The sequence below is a fragment of the Amblyomma americanum genome, chromosome 1 (genome assembly GCF_052857255.1).
Source record: "Amblyomma americanum isolate KBUSLIRL-KWMA chromosome 1, ASM5285725v1, whole genome shotgun sequence".
Lineage (NCBI taxonomy): Eukaryota > Metazoa > Arthropoda > Arachnida > Ixodida > Ixodidae > Amblyomma > Amblyomma americanum.
Genome location: NC_135497.1, coordinates 153,353,272 through 153,379,865, shown reverse-complemented (window position 1 = coordinate 153,379,865; position 26,594 = coordinate 153,353,272). Strand labels below are relative to the sequence as shown.

General features: G+C 44.3%; 1 protein-coding gene across 1 annotated transcript in view; it reads right to left on the bottom strand.

Annotated features, from left to right (window-relative positions):
* Positions 1 to 1,831: 1,831 nt before the first annotated feature.
* c11.1 (maestro heat like repeat family protein c11.1) overlaps positions 1,832 to 26,594 on the bottom strand; it is a 103,144-nt gene continuing 78,381 nt past the window's right edge. The window contains 6 exon segments of the mRNA XM_077647974.1: positions 1,832 to 7,868; positions 8,491 to 8,593; positions 9,882 to 10,016; positions 10,172 to 10,327; positions 12,838 to 13,026; positions 23,549 to 23,813. Of these exon segments, the coding sequence (XP_077504100.1) occupies positions 7,720 to 7,868; positions 8,491 to 8,593; positions 9,882 to 10,016; positions 10,172 to 10,327; positions 12,838 to 13,026; positions 23,549 to 23,813 (997 nt within the window). The 3' untranslated portion in view covers positions 1,832 to 7,719.

Sequence of the window (26,594 nt, the reverse complement as noted above, 5' to 3'; positions counted from 1 at the left end):
GGAAGGGCGCCGGTCGCCAAGGTCTTCATCGGTAAGGAGCTGCTGAAGGCGGGTGCGTTCCGACGGCATAGATTTCTCCAGCACCTTGGTTTTCAGATGCTGATATGATGTAGCACCCATGGGGGCGGAAAGAACGTCGGAGAGCTCACCAGCAACGTCAGGAGGAAGGCTCGAGGCGATATGGTAGTAGCGCGTTGTCTCCGAGCTGATGCGGGAAAGGCACAATTGCGCCTCGAATTGCGCCTCGATCTGTTGGAACCAAACTTGCGGGTTCTGGGGCCAAAAAGGTGGGAGGCGAACCCGCAGTGACAAGACGTCCTGCAGACGTGAGTCCTGTTCCGTGGATGCTGTGCGATCGGTCATTGCTCGTCCTAGGTCACCAATGTAGGCTTAACGCCTCAGGAGCGAAGGAACAAGACCACTGCTGCGAACCGACACCAGAACAGAACTGCGAGCCGTGGCTGCACGAGCCACGGCCAGGTGCCGTTTTTATTGTCTTCGCGGGTGGCGCGCACGCTATCCGGGTTCCCGGCGCCACCCAAGAGATGGCGCTACAGACTATTTGCCAAGCCAGCTTTCTGTCTTCCAGCTCTGGGCAACTATACTGATACCTGCAACATTTCTAGGAACTACGCAGTCTCGCCACTGCGTCACGAGCATTCTTCCAATACCAAGAGAATGTGGCACCACTTGCTACGCCACAGGCCCTATCCACCCAAACACTTAGGTCTTGCCACCATGCACAAATATTTATTCGTACACAAACTGCAGATATGCCAGCAGTTGTTTTATGCGCACACACCACAAAAAGCATTAATTATGCTTGTAATAAAAAGAATCTTACACAGAGCAGGTAATCGGATTTTTGGAAGCGGACCCTGGCACGATACCACGGGACTTTCCCAGGCCTTCACAGCACATGGCATGGACGAACGAAAGACTGTTCAAAGTATTAATTAATGCTGCGCCTTTGTAGAAAATGTGAGCTGTGTGCCTCCTTCGAAAGTAAGGGTATGATGACCATGTCTTGAAATAATCATGTACTACATTGACTCCCAGCCAAGCAGCCAAGCTGTCAGTGATTATTAAGCTGAATGTGATATGTACTGCTGGCATGTTAGGCAATAACAAAAAGAAAAATAAGCAGCACTAAAGGAAGCATATCCAGATCTCAGCTCAGCTGCCACGAGTTCAATTTCAGGCCGGCAAGGTTTTTTTTATGATTATAGATTTTTTATGGCGCAAGGGCATCTATGGCCAAAGAGTGCCTTGGCACAAGGTTTTTTCCATTTCTAAAAATGGGATCAAAGACCCATCTCCCAAGCATTCCACCCTAAATAAGTCGAGCACAAGACCAGGGGAAAGCTTGTACCCATTGTATCACCGGTGGGTACCCGGCGGCACTGGGGATCGAACCCCGCACCTCCCGCATGCGAGGCGGATGCTCAACCCGTTGGCCACCGCTGCGGCGGCTTGCATCACAGCTTGCTGCGTTATGCGGCATGAACACTCTTAACACGCTATGAGCCGCTCATACTGCAAAAAGTTTGTACACTGCAAAAGGTTTGTACACTTTAATTTAGATTTTCATGAGTGCATCAGGCTGAGAACATGTAGAAAGCCACTTGTAATATGCCATTTATGAGTGGAGCATGTATTTACCATGACTGCTGAAAATTCAGAATATGATAACAAATCTGGCTCGTTTCTTCATACCAGATGTACGTGTAATATGCACGTACAATATGTGAATGGTGTACATGACGAATATGGAGCACCGTTGCAGCTCATTCAAATAATTTGATTTCTTGACACTCTTAGTAACAGGCACTTGGAGATATAAAAAAAATTTATTCAACCCATGAGCATAACAAAGAACATCTGTTACCAGAAACAGTGAAATATCGCACACTGTAAGCTCACATAACACACAAAACGTTCAGTCTTCAGCTTTTGACCAAGCTATGAAACTGCAACTTTTTAACAGAACTTGGTGTAAAAAATATACCATACATAATAAAACTGGTTCCTGATTTCACAATGCAATCAGGCGAAGATACAAAAAAGGAACTGTTATAGAATACAAGAGCAAAAAAAACATGCCGCGAAATTCAACAACAAGAACCTAAATTATGGCCAAAGCTCGGTTACACATCTCAAAGCTTTCTTTGGCACACATACAGAAGGCGGTTGCATGCATGTTTTATTCGCTGCACTAAGAGGACACTCAATGCAGTGACCACAGGCATTAATTCTTGGAACACGTGCCTGCCATGTCCAGCAGTGATATCACGATATGAGATCGTTGCAAGCTCACACCGAGCACGTACTGCCAAAACAGCAAAGGCAATCCCGCAGTTAACATGATCGACACAGCATCGAAGAAAACACCGGGGAATTTCTGCTTGATGCTTCAAAAGAAAACGGTGCATGGCTCAACACTCCACTGAGCAAATCAGCTCAGCAGCTACAGTGCTTGACAGCGTTCCTTCCTGAGAACATGTGCAATAAACAGCTTCAATGCTCAGGTTCCAAGGCAATGGCAAAAATGTATAGGACCACTCGAATGAATTCACAAGCCATAGCCATAGATATTAGCAACAGTGGTAGATATAGTGCCACTTGGAATGCTAAAGCATAGTGTTACCTCCACCCGTAGTCTGTCGTCCATAACAAAGCTCCCCCAAGTTTGTAAACACGAGAGATGATGTACCTTTAGGTGATGTGCGTAGTGCTCATTTTGCGTTCACTTCAACAATAGGCTGCATGAGAGCCTGCAAGTTCGTTGTTCTAAGTACACTGGTAGGCACACAACCAACATCAGCACCACAGCACCTTCGTGATGTCAGGGCATGAAGGAGAACTGTGCCATCCAGTCAAGGCTCCGCCGATCCCATCACTACTGCACATTAAACCCATTGAGCCTGCCAACCTGTGACTTCTGATATAGACATATGCAGAGTAATTGTATGCCTGCAGCACTTTTTTTTGTAAACTATCATCTTTGCTGTCTCTACAGCCATACCGGCTGCTCCTTTGGGCTGCAGCATATGTTCCACCCAAATATGCTGAGTGCTTCCAAATTTATGTAAGCTTATGTAATGACTCAGCGGATCTTAGGGGATTCTAAATAAATCATTTCCTTCTCTAGTGAAACCTGCCTTGCAGCTTTGTTTCTCTGCCCCTTTCAATATTCCCATCTTTTTGCCACTCACCAAGACCTTGTCTTTTCACAGGGATCTACTTCAATAGGAGAAAAAAAGACATTTTCACCCTCACAGCCCTCAGTTCAACAGAGTGAAAAAAACTATGTTCAAGTAATTGCAACCTAATCCTTTTCTGTTGCTTGTAACAGTCTTTTTCCAAAAAAACCAGTGCGAATTTCGCATCAGCATTACGTTTCGATAGGCAGCCAAAGGCTGCAACACTATGGGCACTACACTCCCAGCTTTTTTTTTCATGAACAGCGCAGCATCGCATAGGAGAGTCAGATCAACGAGTAGGAGGGTATGGCCACCTCTAAATGACAAAATTTATGTACAAAAACTGCACCGGCTTCTATAAAAAAGTGAAAGAAATGCACTGCACAAATAGGACTACCCCTCCCCTCCAAGAGTTGTCCATAACTCTACCCCGGTGATTAAATGTAGCAAAGTAAGAAGACAAGTAGGAAAGAGAAAAGCACTCACATGCTTCATGCATATAAGATGCTCTCACTAGAAATTTTCATTACAAAGGACAGTGAAGTCTGTGCAGGCTAATCGAATTCTTTCCTTCCAAGCCATCCCACACCAGAGTGCATGAAACACAATGCCAGAAAGAGAAGCAAAGTGAAATCTCTGGCAAGAACAACCCAGTTTTTTTCCCAACTAAAAAGATGTTACAGCACAGAAACTGTCTCAGAAACTATCACCAAAGAGGAGAAATGCATCCGATACATTAATGCCCAAATTCTTTGTGTAGCTCGCCACAAAACAATGTTTCGAAATATTCTAAGCAACATCATGACCTTATGCATGTGCCATGCAACAGAAACCATAACACCCTGCAAAAGAAACAAAGACAAGGCATGCACTAGATCAAACACTGCGAAGACACAGTGGTGACAAGCCGCAGTTAGGACAGCGCTACAATGTTGGCCTTGATTACACGTTGCAACAGCAGCAAGGAACAAGGCTTGATGACGGCACTACTATGAGCGTAATTCCTTAGGGGGAACTTGAATCATCGATACAGACGTTGTTAAAGCACCGGCAAATTTTTAAAAGAACACTGTGGCCATGCTCAGTCTTCATGCTGAAGGTAAGAACTTAGTGGGGTTAACGACTAGTATTCGTTCACCTCAATGCCACTTTTTCCATGTTGTGAGCAATATATTCCACTTAGTGCCAGCAGACTGATGTTTGAACATAGTGCACTCTCGCAGCTTGCCATACGCACCACAGAGGCTGCACAACAGTGGGCTGCTATGAGATAAAACCAGAAGACCGTAGGAAGGTGAACTATCACGCCAATGTTGCGGTAACGCACCCTCGCGGTGGTTGTGCCTTGCCTCCTGAAATCTGCGTTTTTGTCAGCACATGGTTTGCCAACAACTTCGAGGCAGAATTTTTGAACAATAATGTGTACACTACAGTGTGACACGAGAGCACATAAAAAATATGTGTCCATGTCACATGTACTTTACAGCCTTGCAAACAGGTGTGACATATGCTGCCAGTCACGTGAAGAGAAATTGATGCAGTACACTGTATACAGGAGCCAAAGCTATCTTAAAAAGGTTATATGTATTAGTTTTATGCCAAGATTACTAACAGCTGTCTAGTAGGTACTCGCATGCTGTGAATTGCACGCTGAACCAGTCTGTTACCCGGTGAATGCATTACATACACACTGACAGAATGTCAGAACAGCTTATGTTTAGAAAAAAAAACAGGTCGGGTACCATCACTGTGTGTGGATGAGGTGCCTACGCCCTCTGGACCCTTCTATTAGAGTTTGGTTGCATTGTGCTGCCCATGATGCCAACCACTGCTCATTGAACCTGGCAAGCTGTCACCACGAGTTCATTCAGCACATATTCAAAGGAAGCATAAGTGAGAACAAAATCACAAAATTTAGCTGTAAACAGTCCTGCCACTCAAAATGCTAACTGCCATGTTCGCAGCCATGCAGGCGCTGGTATCGAAGAGAGAACTCAAATGCAAGTCTTCAAGTTTACTCCCATATGAAATTATGCCCCGAATCCATCAGTTTACGAGTGCAGTACATTGTTTAGCTAACAGTCTGTAAAAAGAACTAAGCTGTTTGAGTGAAATGAAAATTTCAACTGCCTGACAGTCCACTTGTCCACAATGCATAGAAAGTAGTGGTGGCACACATAGATCCCAATTAAAGGCTATATGTGACATACGTGCCAATCATGCCTGACAAACTGTTTTATGCTGGAGCAGCAGCAAGCATGTCGGAAGGAAGTGAAGTACAATCATGCCTGACGAACTGTTTTATGCTGGAGCAGCAGCAAGCATGTCGGAAGGAAGTGAAGTACTGATCCACAGGTAAACTCATTATCCCGCATGAAGCCACACAAATCCAACCTCATGAAGATATGAAGATAACACACTCTATGATTACAATAGCATACGTCGCCACTGAATCGCTTAAATAAAGTTCCAGAAGTGGCCATTGCCAATATTCACCTAATAAAAGGACTACACTAAAGCAGCTGAGTAGTTTCGTATGCCCGTAGACAACCACAGCCCAAGGGTCATACAGCTAGCCGAGATAAGCCGTCAGCTACATGGTACTTGTAGATGCCCATGGAGCCACACTGATAAACAAAAATGATAATCGCCTTGAAGCCATTTGCATACCAAATACAAAAACATCTTTGCACTTGGACATATGCTGACTTTAAAAAATTAATACTGGCATCAAGCTATCAAGCTTTCTTTGATGCCTGGCATCCTAGGAAACGCTACACCGACGTGCATGCACTGCGGTTACAAATGAATGCAGGCAAAACATAGCTGCAACAATTTTCAATATCTGATCCTTCTGCAACCGATTTGAAACAGAGGCTGCCATTAAGAATCAGAAGAATTCAAGATATAAAAGCTTGGCAACCTGCTCAATGCAAGACAACTTGCCCAGGGGACCAGGCAAGTTGCCATGAGTCCTTGCTCTGGTGCTGAAACAATGGCCACAATGTGGAATGCTGTTCTGGTACAGCCCCACTCAACGTAGCCTGCAATATGTGGCATGAGAAACGGCCTTTGCAGTGCTGAACGGAACCAGGGGCGAAGTACTAGGGCTACAATCTGGAAGCAATTCACAAAACATTCGCTAGCTCATAAGTGACAAGCAGGCAAGAGCAATTCTGATGCAAGCAAATCAGCAACAAACTATTACCCCAATAACAAAACAGCATCTTGTTATTCAATGCATTTTAGGAGCTTTTACCATGTGGAGTACAGATCTTGACATTCAGTAGCAGTCATGACAAGCCAGGAATGCATAACAAAGCAGCACTTAACCTGCCACTCACCTCAGAAGAGACCATGAGTGTAAATACACCTGTGTACAGACTTTAACCCCAGTAACTACTGTGCCTACATAACAAAATTTTTATCTATTGATAAAAATAGTGCTCCATTATTATATAGTCACTACGAGTGATCTTTGCTTAACGAAGAAATGGTAAATATAGCTACATTAATGTCATCAACACTTTCACAATAACTGTATTGTACTCCAGTAAAGACTAACGGTAAGTTGGTGCAGATTTTGCATACAGATTGGTGCTATATTACAATTCACAGTGCTTTCTTCATACGAACTTCCAACCAACATAACTTGACCTTAAGCCTCACCTGACTCAGTGAACTCAACTGCGAGGGCGTGAACACACAGAATGAGCAACTGCCCTGTGCCAAGAAGGCATTAATTCACATACCTTTTGTGTTCTTAGCCCACTCATATTAAAGCCAGGTGTGAATTATTTTAGATTCAAGCCAGTGCCCATTTGTATAAAATTAAATGTATAATGACACTTTCATTTAATGTTCAGACACTCTGGCTCAATTGAGTGGGAAACAGCTGCACACCAAGCGATGCTTTAAGTGCATTATTGCTCTAATACTGTGCCCACTAAAGCATGGTGCTGCAGAATGCAAGTGAAAAGAAAAGAGAAAGGCCTAGGTAAGCCCTCAAAGGATAATAAAAAAATCAAGCTGCATTACTTTAAACCTTGACACAGGCTAAGCAAACTCATACCCTAAAAATTTTAAATGGGCCTTCTGACCAGGAACAAAAGAATCAACACACAACCTTACATTACTATATAATCAATATTCAACCGTGCACATATGATACATCTATAACTGTGCATATGTCACTCTGCATAAGAATAGCTCAGGAATCAGTTATGCAAAAATATAGCACTGCATTTACTTAAACAAATATTGTGCTGGAGAATAAAAACAAAACCTATCAGTGATCGTCAAAAGCAGTTGCAACCAACGAGGAATGGTGAACAGCGCCGCCCTCCACTATTTCTCGCACCTTTTAACAATGCTAACTCAATAGCCACTTTCAGGTCTGTAGTGGGGAAGACACAGAGACTAAGAGCAACCATTTGAAACGCAACCCTTTAGATGGGCACATGCATTGACATTTCGTGGTACCCATCGTGCTACCCGACAGGCTACCTGGGCTCCTTCAGCAGCTGTGAAGAAGGCTCAGGGCTTCGGCAGCTCTGCAGCGTTGCTCAGGTAGCTCACCCTTGAGGAGCAGGATAAGTGCAGAGCAGGCGCGTTCACACGGCAGGTCCTTGCGTGACTCTGGCCGTGCATTTCCCAGCAGGCAGCCTTGAAAAGCACACAACAGCTGATGCATCAACAGAGCAGTAAACTCCTCGAGAAGAAAGCGCATACAATTCAGCAGCAGGCATCAGACATACAAGTAGTGCTCGCATAAACCCAAAACAGTCTAGATGTTTTTTGGTCAACATCTTTCAGTTAAGGCTAGCAAGCTAGGTCTACTGAGTGTTGAGGTGGGCTGTATGAGCCCATCAGCAAGGGGCATGTGAGTCAACCTTAACCCACAGAGAGGTAAGTAAATCACATTGTGCAAAGTTGGAGAAACATAGTAGTGCCATCTGAAACAGCACCCACCCATCCAAAGCCAAATTGTTATAGCATGTGATAGGTAGGGTCTAACATCTCAAAGAAGCATGTCAGCTATAATGGATACCATACTGCAGGCCTCCAGATTAATTTAGGCCACCTGCAATTCTTGAATATGCACCAGAATTCTTCCCTAGTTCTTGCACCGTTCATAATGTTTTCTGATGATGACTCAAGTGAGATGAATTGTCACTGCTCTTGAGGCATACAGTCAAATAACATTACCAAAGTAACAACTACAAGAAAAGACTGGAGATTATCTGAGCTAAGAAAAGAAATCTCAAAAGACAGCTCGTATACTAACCTAGTAGCAATACAGCATTACACTGAATTGCCGGGTTAAGGCTTTTGATGTGACCGAGGCATAGGGTCACAAAAGTGGACATGTGCTCCTCAAGATCGATCACCTGCAATGCAAAAACACCAAGCAAAGAGCATGGACTGATCACTGCAGTATAAGCACTGTCAAACACACTGAGCTGAGGTAAGTACTTCTGTAGGTCTTGCAGATGACATAGCCAGTGCCCAAAAATCGGTGAGCAGTGTGAAATGGTGCTTCTGACCTCCAGCACACTCAGAACTGCACTCAGACTTAGCACAAATGCCATAAACAAAGAATGACTGTAATAAAGCTAATATTTTAATTAGAACTCTGCATATGCTTCTCAGGCAGTGATCTACCTAAGCTGCCCAGCTGACATAGCTAACAGCTCAAGATTTTGTGCCAAGACATACCTTAGCCCTCTCCCCCTACTGTGCAATATGACAGCCACGATTTTCAGAATGCTGAGCCTAGAGTCGCACTTCAAGGAGGCCCCCGAGCCAATGGCATTGACAGATTGTCACAACTTTGCATTTTTATCTGTGATTAATCCCAAATCACAATGGGCTACTCTTGACAAGGGAATAATCATGGATTAACCGTGACGTCACGAAAATCCCTTGACAAAAGTGGCTGGAGGGCCTCATCTGAGGGGCACTTGCCGCTTTATTCTTGAGTCATATCTGACTATAGTAACAGCAAAGGCCATGCTGCTTTCATACCCACTGCAAAACTTTATGTTCAAACCAGAGTTTCAAAGATTTTACAAGTCTCTTTCATTGTATTCCTAATAAGGTAACACATTGCTATAATGATTGCTATGCCTGATAACCTGCAAGCAGTTACAGAACCAGAACAAATTCCCTGAAATGAGTAAAATTAAAATGCAGTTGCATGAGCGTCGCTAGATTTCCAGATGATGGTTTTGAGCCACAGTTTGTCAGAGAATGCACAACACACTGATTCAGCTGGCTAAAGGTTACATTAGCTTAGTAAAAAAAAATGCATTGAATTATTGGCCTGGAGCTTTTCAATCTTATGTGAGTGATGCAATTGACAGAGAGTAAATGCACTGAAAGAGAGCCCATTGGCCAGGAGCTTTCCAATCTTATGTGAGTGATGTAAGTTACAAAGAGTAACCTTCTCTGCAGTGTCTCCAGATGTACAGGAAGTGTATAAAGTAAAATCAGTCCAGGAGAGCTAGTTTTTTTTTCACATCAGAAGCAAAAATGTTATAGCACAAAATTTGTTTACCCAGTGAAGCTCCTAGCAAACTACTCTTGGAGCTGTCTACTAAAAAAAAAAAAACAACTCTGCAGAAAACGAAAATAAAAGTCAGTCATATCATTGAGCAGGACACAAGCAATACATACCATCACTTTTGCAAGGTCACTAATGAACTCTGAGTAATGAAGATGCGAACCATCAGGTAAATGTCTTTGAAACATGGTGTTTAGTTCTTCAGAACCAAGCAGTGGCCCCAGCTTCTTTAAGGTTGCCTTGCAAGCCTGCAAAAAGTTTGATAGCATAGGCTTCATCCATGGGAATTGTTTCTTGCCTTTAGTTTTGCTGAACAGTTGTAGTCAATTTATAGCAGACAACAAAAAGAAATTACCAGCAACTGTTGCAGTTTTGATACTGAAATAGAGCAATAAACACTAACCTTTACAACATGCTTGTCACTTTCATTCAAGTGCACGAGCAGCGTAATCACGTTGCTGATGGCCTGTTCCACAAACGCATCTCGAAATTCTCCCTCTGCGAAGCGGGCTAGGTCTCCGAACAGCTTGAACGCTGCTGCACGCACTTCACCTTTTTCCTGAAACACACACACATTAAAAACAAACATGCTCAACTTCCACCTGTAAAACGAACCACAATACTACACAATGCACATAGTATCCCTGCAAAAGGAAAGCCTTTTATATATATCCCCAGTAAGAAGAAAGCTAAAGAAAGAATATATCCCTGCAAGAAAGGAAACGAAGAAGAAAGCAAAAAGAAAGTTCTTACATACATGAAGGTACTTATTTTTATAGTACAGTTAGTATCAAATGTGCACATCCTAAACTTCGTGCAACACACAGTGTCACCACTGCAAGCAGAAAATGTGCCCTTGCTGCTTTCAGCCATGCCCACAACAATGTGAAATGCTGGAACACTGTTCTTGCATGACCAAAGTATTGAAGTCCCGTCTGTGCAATTACAATAAATACGTATAAAGTACTGATGGAAAATGAAGCTTCTGCAGAGAGAGAGAAAACAAAGAAAACTTATGACAATTTAAACACTATAGAAATATAAAGTTACGTTTCAAATAATCCACATAGTAAATTAGTGCGTTCATTATAAAATAATTAATTAATTAATTATCAAGTAATTTACTACTTCTATATTGACTTCAAGCAGATAAAAGCTTACCTCATTCTATGCCTGAAGTATGTGGCACATAGTGGACCTTATGAGTAAATTATAAGCTCGTTTTTGAAGTGATTCGTTGTGCAAACTATACTAGAGAAATTGTGATATCTGGCACACAGGCACAATGCTCCAAACAATAAATTTACTAAAAGCGAAAAACTGTGCACTGCTATTACATGTTAAGTGAGAGATGCTTATGTGCCTCCTGAATGTCTCTCCAGTGTCTAATACTCTTGTCAAAGTGGGTCTCTGATATTCCTGAACTTGAAGTTCTGTACTGAGGCTGAGAGGTACAACAGACTCACACCAAGCATTTAGAGTATCACGATTTCCACCGATCGTTCTCAATGCATCAAAGCAATCGAATCGGCCAGCAACCTTAATCTACATGGCTAAAAATCAATGTTCAGTTCCTCAAAGTAATTTTACCTGCTTTCAAAATTAAGACCACTTGTTTAGGCATGTGACAGTGGCACTCATGCACATTTTAACTAGGCAGATGTCAGCCTTTCAGTAAGATTCTGACAACAAGTGGATTCTACTGACTACAGCAGCTTTATAACTTGTTTCTACAAAATGCCTTACTTCAACAAGTTAAATAAGCTGCCGTATTCTATTGACCTCGACTTATACCCCTGTCACATAGCATTCCTTGATGTCCTTTCCAGCAAAGGCATCTTTTTTCACCAAAGGAGCGAAAGCTTAAAGGAGCACCGACACTGCTACATGGTGCAGCCCAAAGGTGAAACAGTCGTTGAAGCTTAGCACCCGCTGCTGTGCTGCTCGAGCCGGCTGAAGTGACTGTTTTAAAATTAAAGTGGGGAATTCTGTTCATTTGTTGAGCTCAGACAATTTTTTTCACCCCAATTGCTTGCTTGAAAGAACTGCAACAGCTGCTCTCATCAGCAGCAGCAGGTTTTGTGTATTGCCTTGGCCACCAGGGGCACTCGGTGTTGCTGCAACACTTTACTGTCTTAAAATTTGGGCATAAAATATAAACACTGTACAAAAAGCAAAGCCAGACACACCTTTTGTATTTTTAAAAGATGTTTTCAAACATTGCTGGCTTCATCTACTTTTTTTCATTGCTTTTACTTTCTGACATTGCATGGCACTGCAATCGCAGGTTCTCGAATGCCGCGCCTTTGGGCTCCAAAGGTCTCGGACGGGTGCCTTCGCCTCCAAGGCCCTTAGCGGCAAAGGCTCAACATTTGTGCCGTGTAGCTCCACTACTTAAGCCTTTGGATATAAGGACCCAATTCTCAAAGGCCTTTGCGGTGCCCGTGTGACAGGGGTATTACAGTATGTATTTAGTTAGCAACTGTTCCAATTTTTATTTTTCACTGCTTTCAAAATGCCCTTGTGAAATTAGGATGACACAGGTAAAATTGCTTAGCCACTTCTGTCAAGAAATTGAAAGTGGTTTTTGAGTAAAGGAAATGGCGCAGTAGCTGTCTCACATTTTGGTGGACACCCAAACCAAGCCTTAAGGGAAGGGATAAAAGAGGGAGTGAAAGAAGAAAGGAAGAAAGAGGTGCTGTAGTGGAGGGCTCCAGAACAATTTCGACCACCTGGGAATCTTTAACATGCACTGACATCGCACAGCACACAGGCGCCTTAGCGTTTTGCCTCCATAAAAACGCAGCCGCCACGGTCGGGTTCGAACCCGGGAACTCCAGATCAGTAGCTGAGCGCCCTAACCACTAAGCCACCGCAGCGGGTCATGTGGCAACATTGAAAATTGAAGCTGATAGGCAACATTTTTTGCACAGCTTATTTAACAAACATTGTATTCCCCAATGTACCCCAGCATTTCAAGACCAATAAACTTTTTGCAAACTAAAAAGATGGTAAACAATCACCCGCAGTGATATGCATGCAATGGCCAAAATAAAAAAAACTTGGTACCTTCTCAAACATGGGGCGTAGCCGAAGAGCAACCGTGGTGATGAAGCTTCCAACGTCTTGAGGGTCAGCATGTGACAGCAATGTAGTAAGTCCATTGATGGCTTCCAGCATAATCTTTTGCTCTGTGTCATCTTTGTCATCCAGGCCACTGATCATGGCCGACAAGACTGTGCCCGAGTAACGGTGAACCTGCATATCGGCCAAAAATTCATAATGTGCCTTACTGAGAAGCTGTTCGGTGAAGTCTTGGCATTTTTCTGGGTAACCCCAAACTTGTCCTATTACATGCTGCATCTCAGAATTAGCATACATAGGTGTTGGGCATTGTACAGCCAGCCATGTGCAATGAAACAGCTAGCATGAGGGCAAAAAAAAATGAACAGTGTGTATGTGTGTTGATAGCTTGGCTCCACACTGCCTGTCCATTAGTATGGTATTAATGGAGCATCCTGCGTGCGCACAGCTGAAGGCTGCTGTGCTTGGCTGCTTGAAAAACCAGTTAAAACGCGCCTGCCAAGTGATGAAACAAATGCACGTTTTGTGACTTTTGTGTACAGGGCCCGAAACTTAAGGCATTTGCCCTTAAGTGCCTAGGAACACCTAAATGTGGCATCCTGAAGTTTTCCCGATTTTCTTTCCTATCTTTCTTTCAAGCAAATATTGCCATTTTGCACATTTTTTTTTAGGGAAAACAAATCCCCCTCCTCTTGTTTCAAGATGTTCAACATGACGAAAAAGTACGATTAGCAATTCCTACCAATTCCTACGTCCAGAAGAGCAGAGCGAGCATACAGCTCAGTAGCAAGCAACCATTGCATTGCATGCAGGCAACGCAGCCAGTGACGAGAGCTTTGTGATGTGAACTACAAAGGTGCAGTAGCTGGAAGACAGGGAGCAGATGCAGGGAGAAGAGGTAGTAGGTGGGAGAAAGAATGGAGCCCTTATGACTATTCTGAACATAAGAGATGTTCTTTGCGAGAACGGCATGGCAGCAATAATGGAAAAGCAGAGCCCCCATGAACTCTCGCATTTAAAGTTTTCACAATCAATATCATGTGACAACAAAAGAGTATTTTCAAAGTATCAGGCTATGCATGCAGAGAACAGAAAGCTTTCAAGTTTTGTGACCCAGGGATGAATGTGACCAATCACACACCGTTCTTTTATAACAGCAGTATGAAGAGGCAAAATGGCGATTTTTTATTACCATTGTTCAGTTTGCTGCCAATTAATAAAAACAGTTACTCAAGGTGCCTATTTTTGAGTTTGAAATATCTGTTTTAAATTATTCTAAACCGTAACAGCCTGCCTATTTCTGGTTCTTTTAGTGCCTAGATTTCCGGGCCCTACTAATGATGTGGCAAGCCCAAACTTGCTCCACAACCGTTTATAAATCTCAAGAACAGAGAATGACAGGTACACGGCACAAATTAACTCAAAGCTAGAAAGAATAACTCAGGCAAGTTCTCAGAAGAACGAGCACAAAAAAAAGCAATGGGCAAGAAAGAAGGAGGACGACACAGACAGAAGCGCTGAACTTTCAACTTTATTTCGGAAAAAATTATTGCAATGTATTTATACAGTTTCCTGTCAGAGGCAATGACGCACAAGCAGAGCAAGAGTTTTTTGATAGGACAATGACTCCGGATCTAAATGAAGTAGCAACAAGAAAGCAACAACCTACACAGCTCTTTACTATAACATATCAAGGAAACAAAATAAAGGAATGTGAAGATGAACGGCCAACAAGAACACGCCATAAACCAACGGCGATAAAAAACATGGTCTTGAAAGCTAAAAACGATAAAAGGTATAAAGAGCTGAAAGGCTAAAAAGTAACACGGCAAAAAGATAAAAGGACTAATGAAAATTAAGACCAAGTTATACATACAGATCCACTAAAGGATGTGCTCAAAGGTGATGAAAGTGCTAAAAAACAGTAGATATGCTTGGAGGGTTGCACAGCTAATGCCTCGAATTTCGTGTCAGATAGGCAAGTTCTTTTTCCGATAGTGAAACAGAAGGCTTGATTATGCAATTGTCCTTTAACGATAGTATGTTGACTGCCTCAACGATTTCACGGGTCATCTTGTTTCTGTTCCTCGCTATTACTAGAGTTTCTTCAAATTGGGGCAAACAGCCTGTTTCCACAGCTTCACAATCCCGGCAATGGATACCAATGTGGTGGCACTTTTGAACACTTACGTTGTAGTCATGCTCTTTTAGCCTTTCCTCAACTTCTTTCCTTCATATGTTATAGTAAAGAGCTGTGTAGATTGTTGCTTGCATGTTGCCACTTCATTTAGATCCGGAGTCATTGTCCTATCAAAAAATGGTCTTGCTCTGCTTGTGCGTCATTGCCTCTGACAGGAAACTGTATAAATATGTTGCAATAATTTTTTCCGCAATAAAGTTGGAAGTTCAGTGCTTCTGTCCACGTTGTCCTCCTCCTTTCTTGTCCGTTGTTCATTTTTGCACTGGTTCTTCTCTGATCATGGCTTACCAACTAGCCCAACAACAAGTTTTGCTCGGGCAAGTTCAATATTCTGATAGCTGTGAAGGCAGTGGACCAATCAATGAAAGCTCTATCACAGCTTGTAGGCACAAGCGCATGAGGTCATGCCACTGCAGCAATGCAAGCACTTGCCTTATGCAATCGCAGCTTGCAAAATAGCCAAAAGTGCATGGGTCCAATTATATCCTGAATTAGTAGACAAGTTAGAAAACACGTGCATCCACTGACATGTGTACAGTGCAAGCCCTCACATGCTTAATCTTCACAGGAAACTAAATGCACGAAATGCAATGCAATAAATGGCAGAAATAAATGAAGCCATAAGTAGGCATATTTTCTTCTCTGTAAAATTGTCATCGTTATCTTTGAGTAAATACACATAATCACAGAAATCCCTGAAGGTATTTTCTGAATGTCACAAATGCTATCAGATTCTGAGCACGGAACATTGTGCATCATGCTCTATACAGACCGTTTCGATAAGATACCATGTTATGCATTATTTTCTGTGGTTACAAAGGATAGAAAAGGTTAAAAAAAGGTCTCGGTGATCACTTGCCAGAAGAGGCACGTACTTGAGATAATCCAAACTTGCGTTAGCATGTGCGTAACTTAATATAGCCATTTTATCTAAAAGCAAAATGAGAGGCTGAAGCCATCTGTTACCACTGCCAGGGATTGCTGAAATTCTTATGGTATAGGAGTGCAGAGTTGCGTCAAAAGCCATTTGCAGGTGTGCAAGTAACACGTGGGAGTAAACTGTACAAGGCATACCAAATGCAATAAGCATTACAACATAAAACAGTGAACAAATTAAAGCCAAAGCTGAGCAGGGGCACCAGGCAGTACAGTAAAAAAAGCCAGTGCCTTTGCTTCATTTTTCAACCCTGTATCCAAAGCTGTAGGCAAAAATTGTGCTGAAAGCAGCAATGGTATGAAAACTTGCCCAACAGATGTGACGCTTGCAGCTGCTGGCAAAACAGAAGGCAAAATGTTGTAGCATAGTACAGGGCGGCAAGCGTGCTATGCATGGAAACATGGCTGTTGAGCGATAAGCACCGCGAGACAACTTACCCCCACTGTCCGTAGTTCCCCTAATCCATGCTTCCAGGTTAAAATGCCAAAAGCAGAGAAAATAGATGAGCATAGGAATGAATTTAGTAAGGCAAAAATAATAGCATCCAGGATGCCCTTAAACTAGCTATTGCATGACTGTGTTTGCTTTCAGCCTTTCGTGAGGCCAGTAATAATATTCGAACAAAGGAAATAACAGCAGTAGTGCAGAGACCAGTGTTGCCATTTCAGCACACCCTCCACCAAACTCTAGCATATTTATATTTAATTAGGAATAAAAATATATGCTAAATAAACAACACTATTAGAATATCATATATTATCCTTAAACAACGCAAACAAAGTAATTCTTAGTAGAAGCCAGTGTTTTGGGTGAATCATTGGTGACCCTTAGAGCATTCTGAGCAGACAACCAATACAGTATTAATGCAACACTTTCTCATAACAGCACCCTTGCCCTTTTCCTTCCTTCATTAATGTTCTTTCCTTTAGCCAGAGGACAGCTCACCAACAAATGAGGAAGTGACAGTGCTTTTAAAGGGGCCCTGAAAGGGTCTCCAATAAAGCTGCGGTATGCCTGGGATGTTAAAGCATGCCTCTTCATGAATATTGTCCAGGAAGAATTTTTTTAATGCGCTTTGTAGAAGCTGAGTTACCTGTAGTCAAAATTTGCACTTTAGTGCCTGCGTGCCTTTCCCTGTCCTCTCGTCACATTTTGCACGCTGGAAGGTAGGCACTCCACTGCCAGCTCCACCTCTGGGGGCAGAACTTCCTGACCTGCCGGAGCTACGCGGCTTATTGGCCGCGGCCATAGTAGCTGCCTGACATCTGAAAGAATCTAACCAATAGCAATCTCTCAACTTGTATACGCAGGTGCGAGCGACGGAGGAGGGTGCGAGCAAGAAAAAGTTGCAGGGAAGGGCTCGCCAATTTTCGCGCGTGATTGTGGGTTCTCTGCTGCAAATAGAAGTGTATTATTTGGCTCAAGTTTCATGATAACCCAATGCAGTGATTGAGCAAATTGATGTGTTCTCCTCGGAAGGTGTTTCAGAACCCCTTTAAGGTAGTCCCATAGGTTCCTTTCTCCTTGCCAGCTAGTTGCCAGATAGCGCTCTAGTCCACACCAAAAAATTTAAGTTCAGTTTTGAAGCTGCAAGCATGAAAGTTCTCTATGATGCCTTATATACCCAATATAAGACTGTGATGTAGATGGGCTAAAGTTTTCATATTTTGTACGAGTACCTGTTCAGTGTCAAGGCCTAAAGAATGGCAAGGGACACCTTAGAGAACATGAAAACAAAGCCAAAGAGCAAAACAAAGTATCTTAACTTGTAAGTTTCCTGTTTTAAATGTGCAACAGAGTACCTCCTGATCTATAACCATGTTTTAAATTCATGTTTCAGGTCTAAATTCTGATCTTGCATACATCATTAAATTTTTTGCTTGCACACAGAATTCAAGAAAAAAAGATGGTCCTACAGACCTACACTACATTATGCAATATGCTTTACTGAACTTTGCATTAAATAACTAGCAAAAAAAAAAATGATGGAAAATTTAGCGTGGTTAGGCCAAATGCAAATTAGGTGCACTAGCACTTCAGTTTTCACTTTGGTTTCGGCTTCAGTTCGAGGCTTGGTTTTCAGGTCAGGCAGGCTTCAGACAAAGATCAGCGATATCAGTGAGTGGGGGCCTTAGTGCTAGTGCATAGTGCACTAAAACTGGAGGGAACACTTAAGCTCTGCCATAAAAGTACGATGTGATAGCGTTAATGGGTTAGTACCCATATATGCGGAATTGGTTATTCTCTGCTTCCCAGTCATAGATGGCTGGGAGTCCTCGTACCACTTCTGGTGCAGCAATTAAGTGATGCGCCATTGCCTTGCTATGGCAGGTGCTGCCACCGGTGGGGCTTGTGAGACCCAGGTTGCTCTTTCCGAGCAACTTCTCGCAACCAATTCCTAATTGAACTGCCACCTGCCACAGTGGCAGTTTGCTCACAATCTGGTGGGCAGGCTATGATGAGCTCACAAGGTCACGTGACCTAAATGGCCCACATGCCACCTAGGGGGGCCACCTAGGCTGAGATTACATAGCAAGAGAGACAGTGGCCACCTAGGACAAGATTAGTCAAACAAAGTGGTGAGTGGGGGGGGTCTTAGTGCTAGCACACTAAAAAACTGCTTATAGAGGTGCTTCCAGAAAGTTCTTTATTGGTGCATCATAATGCCCGGATCCAGGCCTAAGACTGTATTGCCGAGATTGTTTTACTTCAAGTTTCTCTAACCTTTTTTTACAGCACCACTGTCCCACAGCAGTACAAGTATTCAAGTTCAGATAGCCTCATTTCAATAAAATAAACGATATCAGAGCAACTTTAGCACTCTTTCGATGCATGATGTTTACCAACTGCTTGAAAGCCCGGCAACATTAGGTAAGAATTAAGGCTAGACTGAGACACACATTAGCGGCATCCACACACTTTTGAACCTAACACTTAGCGCTTACTATGGAAATTTCATTCATCACACAACTCATCTCTATTCAGTAACAAGCCCTGCTTCTGTGGCACCCATGTCCTCCATGAGCTCATGACCTTTTCCCCAATACTGCTATGGTCCTACTGGAAATTTACAGGACTCAGCCTAGGACACAATCACTCAAGCATAAATAAGATTAACTCTTCTATGTTCTATAAACATGTGAAGAGTTGCAATTCGGGCTAGTTGGTTCATCAGCAAAAGGCAAAGCAGCACAAAGAACAGGGATGACAGCAAATAAACTGGCTTTCAATTGGTAGTAGTCAGTGCATGTGCTGTCTCTTTCTGTTGTCCATGTTCTTTGCGCTGCTTTGCCTTTTCCTTCTGTAAACACACTTGACATTAAGGTGTACATGTGTGCACACATATCTTATTAGAACTGATGTAGAGTGGCAATTTGGGATAGCTGGTTCACTGATTAGGAAGAGGCAAAGCAGCACAATGAACAAAAACAACAGAAAGAAAGACAATGCACATGCTGACTGTTGCTTGTGTGTTGTCTTTTTTTTCTGGTTTATGGGGGTTTAACGTCCCCAAAATGACTCATGTTATGAGGGACGCTGTAGTGAAGGGCTCCGGAAATTTCGACCACCTGGGGTTCTTAAACGTGCTCTGACATCGCACAGTACATGGCCCTCGAGCATTTCGCCTCCATCAAAATGTGACCGCCGCGGCTTGTTTGTTTTGCTGCTTTGCCTCTTCTTATCAGAATACACATGCAGCAAAACCTCGTTGATATGTTCCCAGTTCATACACTCAAAATCACAGACAATAAAAATGTTCCAAAGCATTACACTATTTTTGTTCCAGTAAATATATTCCCGAATAACACGGTTTCCCAGCTACTATATTCGAAATTGACAAATTCTGGTCGTATAATATGTTTAGCAACTAAATGCACATGTGCAAACATACAAGTGGGCTGATCTGGGGGGACGAGACGAACTAGAATGCAATTGCAGTTTCCCACCGTAGTGGCTTCTTTGCAGTGCATAAGTGCAAGGGAAGAAGCATTCACACACAAAAAAACTATGGGGATACCTAAGCAATTCTTATGATGTGTAAAAGCGAGAGCAAGTGTAACTGGCTCACTGGGTCAGTGGACACCTTAATTGCCCTGTGAGCAGGCGGTGGCGTCCACCTACAAACTGAGGCAGTTATGCACCTTTCCTTTTCTCAAAACCAGCCAAAGGTTTAGACTCCATTGATTTTCAAGAAGGGAAGGGCTCTCTGGGTCAGTGGACGCCTAAACTATGCTTTGAGGTACGTGGTGTTGGTGGGGACACCAGCAGCCCATTGCTCCAGAAGGGGTGCTGACGTCATTTGCGTGCTGCATTTTGGCCATGGGTTTCTGATGACGGCGGGGTTTTTGCACAATGAGCCAAGTAATGCTCTTGTATTGAAAAAGGAACTGCTGATATACAAGTGCGCTGTTCCAGCGAACCCACGACATGAAGAGGAGAAATGAGAAATGCAGCTGTTTATTCCCCATGCCTAAGGGCTAGGGGGCAAAGCATCTGAGAACTACGTATATCGATGCACTTCCATACAAGTGGACAGAGTCTTGGGAATGTAGCATAAAGAGCAAGAATGCAACGACAGTAAGCTGCTACGGTGGCTTCCTCACACTACATTAGTGCAAAGATGCAAAGCATCCAAAACCAACACGGAAGAGATTCCGATTACGGTACTTTTGCTATTACCACTGGTGGAACACAGGTGTTGTGGAGTTTCTTCCATGCTAAAGACAATGCAAATGCGAACTGAATTCTGTGAGTGCTTGAAAAGGAGCTGCTCAGACACTGCGCCAGGCAATGCTCATCAACATTTTTATGCTGCTAAAATGTTAGTTGAATAGTGCACCTCACTAAACAGTTACATTTTTCAGAATTAAACAGTTCGAATCATACGTTTTCGCAAACAATAAGTTTTTTCTGTATATTTTTTAAAAATTTATCAATGAGGTTTTACTGCATACGCATGCCAAGGTTTTTTTCAGTAAGGATAAAAGAACATGGTTAAAGGGACACTAAAGATGATATTAGACATTGTGCATTTCTGCGACTACTGGAGGTTGAGTGTCTGCCATTCTGAGTGCATGAGTGCATTTTGTAAAAGTTTTAAAGCACAATCATATCTAAAAAAGTGTCTTAAACAGGCCATTTGTATTTCTTGCCCTCTAAATGCAGTTGGTGAAGCCATTCATGACAGTATTTATGAGTTCATTCATGAACTTTGACTGAGAAATGTAACCAAAACTGCTCAACAAAAGCAACCCTGCAACCTGCTTTTCACAACAAACTGAGTCTTTGAAGTGAAAAATGCATTAAAATAATGTAATAACAATTAGAGAAAAAAATTTCTGACATCATTGGCAATCTATTGACGATTAAGGACAATGCAGGCATACACTGAATTTTCGTCTTCTCTTCATTCTGTGTTTGGCTGCCTTTGATCCAATCTCACGGGCTATAGGTGGTGCAGTTAATGAAAGCATTAGCTTGGAAAAATGAATTTTCTGCAAAAAAAAAAAAATGAAAAACCAATACCAACCAACCAGTGGCAGCCCTCGATAACAGCATAAAATAACCCCAAAGCCCAAGCCAATGGTGTGCCACAAAATACAAAATACCATTTTCACGACACAGAAAATGAGCTCTAAACTAGGACTAACAGAAGCCAAGAACACAACAAAGAAACACTGACATATTAGCAAATTGGCCAACATTCAGAGCTATATGATGTGCTAATGTGGTACACATAATACTAAGAAAAGTAAGTGAGCATAAATGTTCAAAAAATTTGACAACTTAGAATTGTAACGTACTTCACTTATGATAAAAAAAAAGCGTCAGCTATGTGACTCTGGTTTCTCTTACGATATTTACACAAGTCGACTCGAATGTAAGTCGACCCCCCCAAATCACATTTCCGAAAAATAAAAAAAACTTCCGAGGTTGTTTAAGCTTGGCCTTGAATAGTGTAACACGATAGCATTATCCAGCAGTCTCCGTTTATCGCCAGCCACGGGCACATTCCAAAACAAAAATGTATTAGTCACTGGACTACTCATCCACACTTGCACCATCGTCATCACTAGCACTGCCTTCGTGATCGCTGCTGTGGTCCCACAGCACATCGTTCTAACGTTGTCGTCCAGCGAAATCCCGCACTTTGCAAACAGCCATAAGACATCACGTAGAACAGCTGAAAATTTTCCTCGCTGCAGCTGCCACACCTATATCACCCATTGCGAACGACGAACTTGCGGCCCGGCGCGTGGCTTTTCGTTTCTTTGGCATAAAAAATGGCAGCCATCTTGAATGTACCCGTGAACGAGCGCCGGTCGCTTGCCGGACCTGGGGCACAAATGATGACTGACGAAGCACTAGATTAAAAACTTTAAAAAACGCGGTCGGCAGTAGCCAAATGCGTCAGAGCCAAAGAGAAACTACGCGTGAATGGTGTCAGCTCTTCCGTCGGCTACTGACACTCCCCGGCACCGCTGCCATTCTGAGTGGGGGTGCCGCCTCGATTGGAACAGCGGCCCTTCCATCAACTATCAATGCTCCATTGAGTGCCGAGCGCGCATTTGAAAGTAAAAATAAAACTTGTTGGACGCTTGAGGTTCCCGTAGAATGCGACTGCGTTATCGGCCGCCGCCGCTTATCAGCAACCGCAGTCAGCAGCCACATGTGAGGTGCCAGTTTGCTGCTTATCGATAGCCGCCATCGGCGGGCACCCGCACGCGCAGGGAGGGTATGCCAGTTCTGCGCGTTGACACAGCAGCTGCTCAAGGCCAGCACCAAGAGCGATGCGACGGAGCCGCGCAGCAAAAATGCAACCACACTGTAGCATGCCCGATATCTCATTTGTCTCGCCTTTACTTATAGTGCGGAAGAGCGGCCCTTCCATCAACTATCAACACTGCCTTGAGCGCCGAGCGTGCATTTGAAAGTAAAAAGAAAACTTGTTAGACGCTTGAGCTTCCCTTAGAACACGATTGCGTTAACGGGCTGCCGCCGCTGCTTATCAGCAACCGCAGTCAGCAGCCACGTGTGGGGAGTGTGGGGTGCCAGTTTGCTGTTTATCGATAGCCTCCATCGACCGCCACGCGCGCGCACGGGGAGGGGATGCCAGTTCTGCGCGTTGACATAGCAGCTGCTCAAGGCCAGCATCAAGAGCGATGCGACAGAGCCACGCAGCAAAAATGCAACCACACTGTAGCATGCCTGATATCTCGTTTGTCTCGCCTTTACTTACAGTGTAATGTTTTCGTTTCGATTGTAGGTCGACCCCCCTCACTTCGGATTTTCAAATTTTAAAAAACAGGTCGACTTACAATCGTGCAACTACTATTACTAGCATGCCCTAGTATGCATACTTACAGGGTTCCCCCTTTAAAGCTGCTCACTCTGCCACTGCATGTTTACATGGCCTAAAGAAGGCAGCTTTTAAAGTGGTAACAGAGCTGGTAGGAGGCCTAGACCACCAAATGTTGGTGACAGGTCTATTGGGGTGAAGTCAGCGTTTCATGCATATGTAGCAGCATTAGCCTAAAACACGCAGGCCTGACACGTACCAGATGTCCCTCAGAACGACCCAGGTGGGCTAGGCTTCGCAGGCAGAGGCGGCGTACGGCAAGGCTGGGGTCAGCCAGGGAGCCCAGCAGGTGACTCATGAGCGGCTCGGCCAGCAGGGGTGCACCCTCGAAGGGCTGGCTCAGTAGCTCAGCAAAGAGTGCCAGCACTGCCAACCGCTGGGCCTCCAGGGGGTTGCTGCCAAGCCGGTTCTGCAAGCCGGATACCACACCTGCCACCTGCCACGGGCACTGCTGGCACAGCAAGCTGTGCCACAGAAAAGTACACCACAGCTCAGAGCCTGCAATCATCACTCAAATATTTTCTTCAAAAGGGGAAGAAAAATGCTATAGGATATATGACATACAGTAGAACCCTGCTATAGTAAACTTGGATATAGTAAAGTGAAACTGCGGTCCCATTTCCCCTCTAGCAGACTGTACATTTTTCTCGATTACAGTAAAGATAAAAAAAACGGCTACAGTAAAGAGCGTCCGGCCATGGCGACGTACCTACCGCGGAATGATGACAACGATGGTGCGAGGCCGGCCGACATTCGGAGGTAAATGCCTACCAAAGACGATAAAACGGTGCTCTTTGAGATAGCTTCACCACTAGCTCGCAAGCTGTGAGGAGAAGCCAACTTCATGAAGTTCTTGGGGCCGTGAGGCAAAGCGCGCAGCGCGCACGAAAAAAAAAAAAAAAGCTGGCTATGAACGCAGAAAGGTGGAGGCGCGGGTCGCTGAGAAAGGAAAGACGTAAAAATGCAGTGAGGAGTAGGAAAGAGAAGAAAAGGGCGAACATTCGCAGCACGGCAGCGAGAAGCACAGGGAAGCGGCGGCAATAAACGGAGGTGCAGCGGCACTGCGCGAACGGTACCGCTGTGCCTCTACTGTGTCGCGCGTTTAACTATCGCCTCTTAAACGACGCCGAGGCTGCGAAAAATGACACCGTGTTCACATAAAACATTTGTTCTTACATGAAACCAAACTTGTGTTATATTCATAGCTGCATTGTATTTGTGCAAATGCAGTACCGTATTTACACGATTGTAAGTCGACTCGAATGTGTCGACCCCCCCAAATCGCATGTCCGAAAAAAAAAAAAGTTGACGCGAATGCAAGTCGACCCCCCCAATCGCATGTCCGAAAAAAAAAACACCGGTGGAGCGCTTCAAAAAAGAAAATTTATTGCATAGATGGGCTATTCATCCTCACTTGAGTAATCTTCAGTGGTACTGCTGTCGTCGTCGTCGCCGCCGCGATCCCACAGCACATCGTCCTCCATGGAAAGCCCGCACTTCCTAAATGACCGCACCACGATATCGCGTGGAACGGCCGCCCAAGCGGAAATCACCCACCCGCACACAGCCGCCAGGGAGGCTCTCTTCACGCGCCCCGTTGCCGTAAGTTCCCGCCCTTCTGCCGCCAGCCACTCGTTGTACTCACGCCGGAGCAAGTCCTTGAATACCTTGTTAATGCCAACGTCTAGCGGCTGCAGCTGCCCCGTCAGACTGCCGGGAATCACCAGCATATCTGTATCTTCTTTTCAGAGCTCTGCCTTCACTTTCGCGGTAAGGTGGCCGCGAAATGAGTCCATCACGAGGAGGTTCGGATTGCGATTTTTTAGGGATGCCCCTGGCCTCAAAAGCCACACCCGACGGTACCAATCAATAACTAAGTCGTCCGTCATAAAGCTTTTTTCGTTCACTCGCACAATCACACCTTTCGGGAACATTTCCTTTGGCATAGTTTTTCTTTTGAAGACGATGTACGGTCGGAGCTTTGTGCCATCTGCCAAGCATGACAGCATAACAGTGAACCGAAGTTTCTCGTTTCCTGTCGTGAGAAGCTTAACCTCGCGAGCTCCCCTCATGCTCACTGTTGTGTTACTCGTCATGTCGAAGTAGACGGGAGTCTGGTCCGCATTGCCGATTTGGCCGAGCAGGTATCGCCGAGAGTCGCGGAGCTTAAGGTACTGCCTATGGAAGGCGAGAACTTTCTCCTCGTAAGCAGCAGGCAGCTTCTGGCATACACTAGTACGCCGACTAAAAGAGAAGCCAGCCCTCTTCATAAATTTCGAAGCCCAAGCCCTGCTGGCTTTGAAGTCTGTTCGAAGTATTCCAGCTTCCGCAGCAAAGACCCGGCCTTGTTGCGTAATCATTTCGCATGTCACTGGAAGGGACCGATCACGTATTTTGGTGACATACGCTGCAAGCTTGACCTCCAGCTCCAGAAAGCGTCCCGACTTCGGCCCGCGGAAACCTCTTCGCTTGGAGTCACAGTCGAAAATTTTGTCTTGCTGCTTCCGCCACTCCTGCACCAACCGTTCAGAAACGTCGAACTTGCGGCCCGCCCCGCAGTTGTTGGTTTCTTCGGGGTAAATGATGGCCTCCCTCTTGAACGCTGCAGTGAATGAGCGCCGAATGCTATTCGAACCTGGAGAGCTCGTGGCGAAGCACGCGGCCGGCAGTCGAGTCAAAAGCACCAACTCCAAGCACCACCAAAGAGTGATCGGTGTCGGGGCGTCGGCTCTTCCAACAAACATCGGCATTCCCCAGAAGCGCCGCTGTTACGTATTGCGCAACCAACTGAAATAGCGGCTCTTCAATCAGCTGGCGACACACCCGGACGCTGGCGCAGACTCCGCAATTGGAACAGCGGGACAGTGGCCCTTCCCACGAGTGAAATGAAATGAAATTGGTTTTGGGGGAAAGGAAGTGGTGCAGTATTTGTCTCAAATATCGGCGGAAACCCAGTTGTAAGGGAAGAGATAAAGGAGGGAGTGAAAGAAGAAAGGAAGAACGAGGTGCCGTAGCGAAGGGCTCCCGAATAATTTCGACCACCTGGGGATCTTTAACCTGCTGTACTGACATCGCACAGCACAGGGGTGCCTTTGCGTTTCGCTTCCATCGAAACGCTGCCGCCGCGGTCGGGTTCTAACCCGGGTATCCTGTTCAGTAGCACTGAACCATCGCGGTGGGTAATGGTGTGTGCAGTAAAAATAAAAAATGAAAAATCCTGTCCAAAAAGCCCACGGAATACCTGA